The sequence below is a fragment of the Apteryx rowi genome, unplaced genomic scaffold, assembly GCF_003343035.1.
Source record: "Apteryx rowi isolate R43461 unplaced genomic scaffold, aptRow1 scaffold_7, whole genome shotgun sequence".
Lineage (NCBI taxonomy): Eukaryota > Metazoa > Chordata > Aves > Apterygiformes > Apterygidae > Apteryx > Apteryx rowi.
Window position 1 is genome coordinate 5466342 of NW_020450982.1, and position 12003 is coordinate 5478344.

Here is a 12003-nt window from a genome sequence, read left to right on the forward strand (position 1 = left end):
ATTATTTCTTTTTCATGGTTTTTAAAGCCCTGGCACTGTCACTTGCTGGCAGCAAATCAAACACCAAATTCATTTATATTAAATGTATACTGGGAACAGAAGATGAAGTCCTAGATAAGCACTCAGCTGTAGGAACTTCTTAAATTGAAACGTGCAGGGGGGACACAGAGGAAAATATTTGTTTTTGCTCTCAGCACTATCCAGGCTGTGTGTCCACAGCCAGGGCTGTGTTTCTTGCTGCTGGAGCACCCATATCGCCTTCCCCGCACGTGTGGGATGAACACCGAGGAGGGCAGGGGACAACTGTCCTTTCCAGGGTTATCCATGCTTGGAGTGGGTTCATACACTGTAGCATGGTAGCAACAGTGTTTTGCGTGAACCAGGAGTGACTGCTTAGTGGACGATGGAGTAACCGCACCATAACGTACCTTTTAACCACCACCTCTCATCTGGTGATACCCAACCCTTCATGAGAGGCAGGGAAAGGGTTTTGGAGCCCCAAAATGAAGGGACTATTTAAAGGAATTGTCCTGCCCCATCAGTAGGTAAAAGCCAGGTTTTGAGGGTGAGAATGGTACTGGCTTGGTGAGTCCTTCTCCCACCGATGGGTGCCTGGGGTTGGCATCAGAGCAGAGACCTGGTCGTCCGGTCACTGAGCAGGGCTGAGCGTGGGGAGCTGCGCGCTTACCTCACGTTAATGTAAATATTCCCAAATAATGCTGTTGTTCTGGCCAGCTCCTCTCTCCCTCTCTCTCTCGCTGTGTTTAATTTCCGACTAAGCTTTTGATAAATGCTTTGTATAGAGTTTCTAGTTTATCTTAAATAGACCTGCTGCCGTGACAGCTAGAATCTAAACTGACACTTGACTTCAGGCTCGAATGCCAGATTAACTTGGCAGCTGCGGACACGCTAAACGGTCCTGCTTGGCATGAAAATCCAGGCTAGGAATTGCGAGGACCCTCTCACCGGCTTTGAGAGCAGATGGGGGATCACGGCTTGTAGGATTTCTGATGCCAGCCAGCACCTCCAGCACAGGGGAAGAGCTTCGTCCGGGCGGCAAAGCGGGAGGTGGCCTCGGAGAGGTGTTAGCACCCCAAGCTGCCTTTCCGTCGGTGCCGTGCGCTTTGGCACTACTTATCCCGAGCGGAGCTGGGGAGCGGAGGCACCCAGCGGGTTTTGCTGGCGTTCGCCCGGGGCCATCCCTTGCCCTACGCGAGCCGCAGCTCGGCAGCCCCGCAGGCACCCGCTCGGGCAGCCACGCGGCCGAGAGCGGCGTGGGAAGCGTCCGGATTCAGACCCCAGTTTATATATTTTCAGACATACACTGGTGTGAAACAGGTTGTTTGGTTAAATGAGCAGGGCTCCTCCAGCCTTACTCTGGCTACCCCCGGTCAGGATCTGGCCCGTGATCCGGGTAAAGTAAGCATTTCCAGGCAGTGTTTATAGCTAGTAATTTGTCTTTGAGGGTTTTTTATATATGTGTGTGTGTGCATATGTGTGTATATGTGTGTATATACATATATTACTGCTCAAGAACGTCGTTTCCAATCCTTTTAACTTGTAAAAGTAAACTAGGGAGAAACTGGCAGCGAATCGGAGCCGCCTGCCAAGCATTGCAGACCAGAGAAGTGGTAAAACATAAACACTTTGGAGTTTATCCGGGAGATTTATATAGCGTGGCTGCTGGGGGACGGCTTCGTGCGGAGGGGGGGCCCGCGGGCTCAAGCCGCCAGAGGCACCTTCCCTCCCTGGGGGACGCGGGTCGTCCCGGTGCGGCCCCCCCACCGCTTTTGGAGGCTAAGCGGGCCCGCGCGGAGCGGGGGTCCRTCGATGCCGGCGGCCGGGCGGCAGCGCAGGTCCGCGCTCCCCTCCCTCGYGCTAAAACGAAAGCAGACCTCCTTGACACTTAATCAGATTTGAATGTGGTTTTTGGCGTGGCTTTAAAGAGACTGGCAGTGAATAGCTGGGTTTTGATGCCATTTATTAAAAACCTCTGGTAGAATTTGTCTCGGGAAGCCTTTGTGAGAGCTGGCAGACGCACAAGGGCTTGATGCAGTTAATGTATTTTAATCTTTCCCCCCCACCCCCTCTCCTCTTCTGCCGTTAATTGTAGGCCTCTCAGCTGTCTGCCGCCTTCTCCAGGGGGATGGCAGACTCCGCAGAGACCTCTGTGCGAGCTGAGGCTTAATAAGTGGCACGGAGAAAAGTGAGCATCCTCTTTGGGGAGGCCGGCAGGGCTGCTGCCGAGGCGGGCAGCCCCGGGATCGGGRCCACGGCTGCCGCGCCAGGCTCCGGCACGGACCCAGGGAGGAGCTAGGGTGTCTTAACCCGGCCTTGATTTCAAAATGAGGTTGATGAGCATCCAGTCTTTTCTCTCTGGCTTTATCCCGCGTTTGTGCAGTGTATCCACCTTCTCCGGACCCAAAGGACCTTCCCTTCTATCTTAGCCTATTTTTCCTTCTTCACCTGCTTTTGAAAACTGTTGGGACTTTTTTTCTTCCCCACAGTTTGTGCTTGAAGGTGAGAGCAGGCGTTTCAGCCCCTCCCGGCGCGGCCGGGGCTGGAGGCAGCGTGGGCCGAGGGGCGTTAACCTTTGCATGAGCGATTTGGGCCGCCTGTGCAGCCCGGCGCGCAGGTCCCCCTGGAGAGCGGCTCCCTGGCCCTGAGGAGCCGCTGGGTTTTGGGGACAGCTCGAGCGCCGGCAGCGGGTTCRCAGGGGAGCAGCAGATACGGCGGAGCTCTCGAAACAAACCGTTTCCGCTTAGCGCGAGGTCCGGGGCTGGGCATTGTTTCTGCAGCGGCTCTTTGTTCCCGCTCCATGGCAGAGCCCGGATCTGTGGTCGTGCCCTGGAGCTGTCTACCTGGCCGAGGGACTGAAGCTGGAGTTGCACTGTATTTATTTTTTATTTCTATCTGCCTCATCAAAGAAAAGAAAACCTGGCCTTTCTCCGCCACCCCTTGCTCATGCGAGTTGTGGTGCGAGCTCAGCGAGGCGGAGGCGTGGATCGCTCCCAGGAGAGAAAGAGGCTATGAGAGTCTTAAACACCCGAGAACCGGGCGGCTTTGCTCTTCCCCTGTGGGTTTGGCTGTTAAATAAACTCGCTGAAGAGACGGGCTGCGTGTTTGTGTTGGTGCAGAAGCGCTCTTGTGCGCGAGCTGGGCTTTGAGTGACGGTGCAAGCTGTCGGGACAGTGYGTGCTACAGCTGCGCTCCCCAGTCCCTTGCACAGACACGTGCGCGCTCCTCCGGTGGTGGAGTTGGTAGGGTGCCTGCCTGGGTTATTTAAGCTGCAGTCAGCAAATGCAAGGTGTAAGTGAGAATGGAGGGGACTGAGTGGGTAGTCATCTGCCTTTCCCAGGAGACGGGCAGGCAGCATAGGGGTTTTGACCTTGGGTGATACGTTCCTTCAAGCAGTAATGCCTAAATGGCTTTGGGTGGCCTTGTCCACCTCCCTGAGCTTGCGTGGGCGGTGGTGGTCAGTGCCAAGCTAACACGGTGTCTTGTTGCTCTTGTTTTCCTTCTCCAGGTTTCCACCTCAGTGGGACGGTCACAGAGCCTGCAACTGCCACAGAGCCAGAGGTGACCTACAAGGTGGCCATCAGCTTCGACCGCTGCAAGATCACATCGGTGACATGCGGCTGCGGAAACAAGGACATTTTTTACTGCGCCCACGTTGTGGCGCTCTCACTGTACAGGATCCGCAAACCGGACCAGGTCAAACTCCGTCTTCCCATCTCAGAGACCCTTTTCCAGATGAACAGGGACCAGCTCCAGAAGTTTGTTCAGTATTTGATCACGGCACACCACACTGAGGTGCTGCCCACTGCCCAGAAGTTGGCTGATGAGATCCTGTCGTCCAACTCGGAAATCAACCAAGTGCACGGTAATTCTTTCTTCCTTGCTTGGTGGCTCGGCACTAATATGCTCCCTTTTTGGGGCTGGGGCTGGGGCTGGTGGTTTCGCACGGGTGGTTGGGGCCTTCATTTTGCCCTGTTTGTCTAGTGCTGCGTAGAGAGAGGTGACAATGTCAAACTGAAGTTAAAGCATGGGCATTGGTACCACGCTGGTGTTGGCCGTGCATCCCATCCTACCCCTCTGTTCTTCCTCATGTGTTTACCCGTCAAATGCTGGCCTCAACTGACAGGAAAAGACAGAGCAGGCAGGCTCGTGGTGCACAAGGAGTAGTTCAGAATAGCACAGAAAAGTCGAGGGCAGAGGAAGGAAGCATGTTTACTCCCCAAAACAGAGGGCTCTTCTGGGGGCTTGGAGCTGGGATGCCAGGGAGTGGGAGGCGCAGCAGGGATGTGGCTCCTCCAGCATGTGGTGACATGGTGCCAGCCCAGCTCGACACGTTGCTAAGTCAGATGCAGCTGAGCCGGCGGGAGATAAAACTTTAATCTCCGCAGGCGTTAATTTGCCCATAATAAATGAGCGCTGCTGTCCTGACCTAGCGCACAAAGGCAGCAGCGATGCGCCRTGGGGCTTTGTGTTTGGAAGGAGCTTTGGGCTTCCTCGCACGGAAGGTGCCCTGTGGGGTCAGTGCCAATCCCAGCCCTGCTCCAGGTGCCTGCTGGTCCAGGAAGTGGTCACCCTACCTGGGGAGTTGCCTTGGGACTCCTCTTGGCAGCGTGAGGCAGGCACTCGAGCTGTGTCTTTCAGAGGAGCCGAGTAGCTGCAGCGACCCTTTCCCAAGGAGCCGAGGTTGCCCCCAGCCCCCAGCAATGAACCGCGCAGCACCATGCCTGGCCCTCCAGCTGTAAAGTGGAGATAATAAACACTTATCTGCCATGGAAGGGCGTTGCGGGGATTAACACATGCCTGTTAAGTGCTCTGAAGATGAAAAGCCCCATATGCAGCCTAAAATAGGATCTGGACTGGTTGAATCCACATGTAGAGGTGAGGCTGGGGGTCCACCTCATCACGCTGGTGATGGTAGCTCAGATCTCAGGAGTTTTCCCCTCCCCTTGGATCTGGCTGATCGTTTCTGCTTCCACCTTGGGAGAGGCTTTTGTCTCCTCCACTGGGCCACATCTGCTATGTGTGTGGCTGTGTTCTCAAATTTCTGGTTTGGGGGATTTCCTCATTTTTTGGCATTAAAAAAGAATGAAGAGTTGTGGTACTAGATCTGGTGATCTAGTACTAGATCTGGTGAGCTCTACTCCCTCCCTGAACTGATCCACTGGCGCTTAGATTGGGAAAGATTGCTTTTATACCATTTTTTTGAGGCTGCTTTCTCCTAAACAGATTGAGGAAAAGCTTTTATGGCCCTGAATATTTATTGCTATAGAGTCAGCAAAAGACTGGTGATTGTGAGTCTTACAAAGATACAGATGTTGGCTCTGATTCAATATCTGTCTCTTGTTTTTACAAGTGGTTTTAAAAAACAAAGCAAAAATTCTCTCTCCCCTGAGACTTGCACAAATTCATGCCCTCCAGTGCGCGAGTTCGAACTGACACAGAAATGCTGCCTTATTCCACCAGAGAAGGCAACCACCCATTTGGCTACCTAGCCAGACCCACAAGCGAGTTTACTCCTCTCTAAGAAGAAATTTAGCCTGACCTCATTCCAGAGAACGATGCAGAAGATCAGCATTAAGATGTCAAATTAATAAATTTCTCACCCTGTGGAAAGGAAAGCTCTAGAGCAACCACCTTCAAGTTCAGAGAGGGCTGTTGTCTAGGGCTTTGGCTCACAAGCCTCGACACTGTTACAAGCTTTGCCCTCTCCACCCTGCCAGTAAAGCACAGCCACAGTGCAACTACGCTGCAGGGAGCTACTCAAGCAATGAACCCAAGACAAGGAACCCAGGAAGGGCTGCAGCCCACATCTGTGTGGAGCTGCCAATATAAGAGTAATCAGGCAGCTCCTCTGGGGCTCAAGTTGAAAGGGATCCAAATTTTTCTCACATCTTGCCCTTTGCAGCTGCAATTCACACATTCATAGAGGGTCTCTGATCCTGGGATTTGAACTTCTTTTAGGTATGCTTTAAATAGAGTTTTATGTGCTTACACGCACGTTTCTTGGTCTTGACTAGTTCAGACCCGTGGGGTCGCACCTTCGTTCGCYTCTGGGTTGAGGCCAAGGTGGCTTGTAGGAGGGTAACCTCGGTCACCCAACAGTACCCCAGTGTGTGAGCAGAATGACACCTCAGAATAAGAACAGCCTCTCCAGAAACTCTTTCTTTTTTTTATTTCCTCTGGAGATCTGTTTAGTTTCAGATGGGCATTGAATCTTCCACACCTGCCTCTGCTCACCAGAAAGGCTGCTCCTTCTAATCGCATGTGTCGCAGTTTCTCTGGCTCCGGGAAGAGCCCTCACACGGTCTGTGCAATGGGATCGCCCGTTTTATAAAATAATGCTCCCCTCTCCGATCAGGGGCGCTCTTTCTCCCTCTGCAGAGGCTGAGCAGCAAAGGAAATTACAGGTAATCGCTTGCATTTGAGAACGCACCGGTGCCTGGGGCGCGGCGCTTGTATCACGGCTTCAGATCTTTGTTCCTTGCAGGAGCCAGCAGCTGCGGGGCTGCACACCGTATGCCGATCTTCCAGGCTGCCTTCCTCGAAGGAAATGCAAACTATCCAGTAATGATGCAGTCTCGGAGCGCAGCCAAGGCACTTGCTTGTTCTCTAAGGATTCAATCAGAGCAGAGAGCCTAGGTGTGCCTGGCTGTCTGCTTCCCACTTGACCTCTGTATGCTTAAGTAGGTCACGTTTCTGTTCTAGTAGATCGCTGCAAAGGGCAGCATGCTTRTAGCGAAAGTGCCTCACGTGTCTAACTCCTCCACAATCCCCGTCTGAAGTGGCAGCTCGAATGAGGAGACCACAGTGGCTTTCGGTGCTGCTGTTTCCCCTCACCATGCGTGTTCCTGCTTCTTGTGGAAAATGTCAGCGTGACCATCCGGCACAGAGCCAGGCTGCAAGGTTGTCGTTACGCCGGCAAATGTGACTCGCTGTTTCCTGGCCTTTCTCGATGGGGTGGCTGCTGAGAGCAGTCACGGCCTGCAGCGGGAAAGCTTTGCTTCAACAGTGAAAAGTCTTACAGGGTCAGGAACATCTGGCGGTGGCCGTGGTGTTACCCTGTCCACCTCCATTCCTCACTTCTCTCCCTGGTGCCCCTTGGAGCAAGCCAATTCCCTGCACCCCCTGGTTTTCTGGAGCACCAGCCCATGGCTCATGTTGGTTTGCTGTGGTGCCAGTCTGTGGCCTTGAGTCCAGGAAAATGCAAACAGAGAAGGTGGCTCTGGGCCACCAGCAGCCATGGAAAGTCCCAGGACTAGATGCAGTTTTGCTCTGTGTGTGGGGCTTGGTAGCGGCTGTGCCTTCATCCATGCAGTACTGCCAGTGACCCGCGGGAAGAAAATGCCCCTTTGAAGTGGGAAAGGGGAAAAGAGAGCAAGAAGGGACTGGTTTGGAGCGGTAAAATATTGCAGAGAGGGCCAGGAGGCACTGAGAAGGACAAGGCTGGGAAAAAGTGCTGAAACTGGATTGTAGACAGGCAGATGGCTTTCAGGGACAAAAGCAAGCAAACCAGAGGAGAGGATGGTAAAAAGCACCAAGAGTCCTGACAGCACCAGGGGCTTTCATGCTCTGGCAGCATGGACCCAGCGTCCCGCAGCGGTGAGCATGCGGGGTCCAAGGCAGCCACAGACTCGGGAAGTAACACATGTCTCCTCTTATGTTTCAGTTCATGCTTGTAGTGAATGATTTGAATTTATTTTAAGAGGAAAACCGGATCAGTGAGGGGAGTACGGGAGGAAAGCTGCTGTTTCCCTGCAGGCAAACACGTCCTTTGAGCCTGGTTAGGATGTCTGGACTTTGGAGGCAAACGTTTGTTTCTTAGTGAGGGGGAAAAGCAGTCTGTGGCCAAGGAAGGAGATGAGACTGATGGAAACCACAGCAAGGCCAGAGACGGCAGTCATTAAAATTTTCAATTAGAAGCTTGAAGACAGGAGTGTATAATGAGAAGAGAGCAGTTTGCAGAGGGGCTGCGCTTTGTGGTGTGGTGCCCTGCTGGCCTGAAGGGCTGCTGCAGGGCTCTGTCTTGGACCAGGAGGTGCAAGGAAATACTGAAGCTGTGAAAAGTGGCATTTTCCAACACAGTGGCTCTGACACAGTGCAGGCACTTAGAAGGGTCATGAAAAACATTTTTTTCTCTGTGTGTTGCATCTGGTGATCTAGGACCAAAATATTTCTGCCTTGACCCGTTTCTCTCTCCTTGTCTCAGAGCCCGTCGTCTGGGTGAATACTCCCTGCTTCTTTTGGGGAGGAGCAGGGAGACAGGAGGAGGTTTTGGTGGCCCTTGTTTGCAGCTCGGTAGCTCACCCTATTCTAGTGCTGTGCTTGGGCCCGGCCAGGCAAGCTGCTGACCTCAGCCCAGGAGACATGGTTAGGGAGGTCTGTCTGCCCCATGGAAATGCCAGTTGATGACACAGTGTCTGTGGTGCTTAGCTGACCTGTCTAGAGGCTTTGTATGCTCTTCTGAGCCCAAAGAGAGAAAAGCCACAAAACCTCTTCTGTCTTGCAATTCGGGATAATCCTGCAGAGAGTCAGCTTGAATCAACAAGTGGCCTCTGTGGTCCTGCAGTGAAGGTCTCTGGAGCTGCCTTGCAGGAGAGGACCCTCAGAAGGATCTCAGGGTGGTGCCTCAGGAAGGGGGCAGGATGAGGGTTGTCTCAGATGTTGGTATGGGAATATCAGGTTCACCTAATGCAAATGCCATAAGGATACCTCCTCTTCTTGCTTCTGTCCCAAATGTATTCTTGACTACCTTGAGCATGTTGGTTCCTGGGCTACTGCTGTCCTTCATCTGGTATGCAGCAAGGAGGTTGCTAGGTCAGCTGGGTAGGAAATACCTTCCCACTTGTCCTGTCACACTGAACCGTGGTTAACATTTGAGAAGTCCTCAGGTGGTCTTTAACTCTTAGGTCATCCCCCAACAGTGCCTGGAGGCAGAACAAGATGCTGGTAAATCTGTTTGAAATTCTGCCTTTCCCCGGAGGAGGAGGAGAAGGTCAGGTCTCCAGAGGATTTGTGTTGTGAGTTGCTGAGCTGATATGAAATTAAGGGAAAACAATACACCTGAGTGCTTGAGAGAAAGGTTCTGCCAGCGACTCCTTTCCCCCCTGTCTCGCAGAGCCTCTGGGGCTGTTGAATGCCCTCCGGAGCGCACGTGTGCGGCTCCTGGCAAAGGGCCTTCAAGCGATGAGTGGCCTCGATGTTGGTCCCAGCTGTGTACAAGGACTCTGCAGGACTCTTGCTGGGATTCTGCCCCGAGAGCACTGGGGATCTCCTAATGATGCGTGGCAACAATTAGCATCGTACTTTTACCCCTTTTTCATAGCTCCCACCAAGAGACCTGTGAAAGAGCTTTGCAGACCTGAGTGAATTTGGCCTCCATTCTCCTGGCGACAAAGGCAGCGTTGGGCATTCACAGGCGGCGCACAGAGGAAAATGAAGTTTGGGGAGCTAAAAGCCTGAAAGAGTTGGCTTTGATCTCGGTGTTTTGTGGTGAGCTGGGTAGGGGAGCGGAGAAGTCTATGGAGGAGTTTGGGGCTTGGCTCCAAGGACCGCGACAGGCGTTGGGTGTCCACATGCCAATATGTGGCTGGACTGTTGCGTCCTGTTCTTCAAAACCAGACCTGTTTTTGGAGGTGCCTGTGGCTGGCAGCCGGGAGCTGGTCCGGTTTTGCTTGCTCGATTGCYGTCAGATGTTTTCGGATCTTCATTCTTCCTTGGGAGGCTCTGGTCCGATCTGCCTGCACTTGGAAACGAAACGGGAGGCTTGGGAGGCCCAGCGGAGCTTAAGTCCTCCCCCCCTTGCTTTGCCGCTATTTTTATCTCTCGTTAGAGTTCATTTCCTTTCTGGTGCCTGGTTATTTTCTCTTTGAGGTTTTCTGTTGTTTGTTTATTTGGCCGTATCCTGCCCCCCCTCTCCCCCCCCGCTCTCTCCCCGAGCTGGGTGGCTTTTCGTTCACTTCTGTTTTCTTTCCAAACGCTGGAGACGCAGCCCAGAGGCTTGCAGCAATGCCACGTGCAGTCATGAGATGGCCCGGGCAAACAGCGGTGACGACGGCTTTGGCACATGTTGCTTTTATCGTCGGTGTGTCAGCACCAGTCCCCAGTTAAAAATGGTAATTTCCCTTTCTTTTTGCATGCCATGGCTGGTGGCAGGTCTGGCTGCAGAGTGCGTTGGCCAGAGGACTTCCCCGCCTCTGAAGATCCATGTGAGGCTCCCATAGGGCAGCCAGGAAATATTTGAGCTTTCGCCCAAGTTTTGCTCTTCTGCTCTCTGCCTGCAGCAGGTGTTGGGACACCTCATATCCGTGCATGTGCGGAGAGGGTCTTGCCGCCTCTTCAACCACGGAAACCTGCTTTTTTCCGTTCCAGGAGAGGACTCGGTTTTCTTGGCATCCGGCAGCTGATTTCTGAGCAAGGTGTTAAGTTTTCCATGTCCGGGTTTGCTTTGTTTTTCATTTTGTAGATTTTTTCCAGTCCTTATTTGTCAGTCTTTGTATCCCCTCTGGAGAAGCCTCTCGTGGATGGCGAATAGTTAAGCGCAGAGCCTGGGGTGAGGGAGGGCTCCTGCTCTGAGTGATTGATTGCATTTTTATCTATGTTTCTACAGCCAGTGTAAATGGGCTGGTGAAACACTCTTTCCACTCAAGATGTGTGTTGGTGTTTCCTTAAATCTGAATCCCGCAGGACAAAGATGAAGCACATCTGAAACAGGCTGTTTGGATCAGGAATGCTGCTATATGAGAAACGTGTTACGTAGGCTCAGGGCTGTTTTACATGCCGTTCCCGGCTCGTTTGGAGCAGAGACATGGAATCGCTCATCGGCTACGTCATAGCATGCCACTGGCGAAGTCGCCACGGTGTTAACATTGGCAATGGGAAGTGGACAAATCCTGCCATTAATATTTAAACACTGCACAAATCCCGTTGTTTGCTCTTAAATGTTTATCCAGCTCCCCAGAGTAATTGGGTAGCCCATAATCTGCCTGCTTGTGTTGCATGTGTAGGAATCTGATATTACAGCCCTCCCTATGAATCCTTTATACGAGAGCAAAACAAATTCACAAGCGCATTTAGATTGTATTTGGAGTTGTGGGATTTGCGTTACTAATTTGGCTGTGGTCAGAACCCAAACGTGAAACGTACTCAATGTGTTGCGTGGGAGGAGGAGATTTTTATTTAGCTACGCTCTCCTTGCCTCGCTGTTTGTGCTTGCCRTTGCTGACGCTGCTTGTGAGCAGCTAGTGCTGAGGGTAGCCCTGGGGAACCTACAAAAATGACACCCCTTTTTTGCGTCTTGCAAATTCCTTAGTTTTGACCCACTGCAGCGAATGCATGGCCCTGGTGAGGGACCAAGGATGGATTGAGCTCCGTGGCACTCCACGTCCTCCCAGTCCCTGTGGGTGCCGCCAGATGACCCTACGGACATAGCTGGGATGATGGCCAGGCTGGATAGCTAGAGCTGGGAGAGGCAGGCAGGGTGGCGGGAGGAGGATACGAGAAGAGCGTGAGCATCTCAGATGCTTCAGCGATGGGGGCTGGATAAGTGCTCGTGGTAGACAGATTAGTCACTGGTTCCTGATATGGGATAATCACTAGCTTGTCTGCTCTTTATCTGCAAGGGGGAGCGGAGATAAGGACGGGGCTGGGCAGGGGGAAGGAAAAGGCACGGAAAAGCTGAAATGTGCTGCGGACAGGATGAACTGTCCCCATTGCACTGGCGAGCCTTCGTGGCTAATGGCAGGGCTTGGCCACTGGCGGTGGGGGAGCAGGACCAGGTCACGTGCATTGCTGGTTCCCTCCTGCACAACGTGAGGCTCCAGGCAAGAGCCCATGCACGCATCCAGTGGCTGCGATTTTCCTGTCCGCTGCTTTAGATCCTATCCCAATTACATTGTGCTGTCGACTACAAATTATTCTGCAGTAGGAGCACCATCGTCCTCTCCCTTCAGCGTGGCACAGGCTGTGCCTAGGGCTTGCTGGAAAGGC

At 52.9% G+C, this 12003-nt stretch overlaps 1 protein-coding gene across 1 annotated transcript in view; it reads left to right on the plus strand.

The window, feature by feature from the left end:
• ZSWIM5 (zinc finger SWIM-type containing 5) overlaps positions 1-12003 on the plus strand; it is a 94586-nt gene that overhangs the window by 58125 nt on the left and 24458 nt on the right. The window contains exons 2-3 of the mRNA XM_026086672.1: positions 2508-2520; positions 3527-3883. Of these exons, the coding sequence (XP_025942457.1) occupies positions 2508-2520; positions 3527-3883 (370 nt within the window). The remainder of the gene's footprint in view (positions 1-2507; positions 2521-3526; positions 3884-12003) is intronic.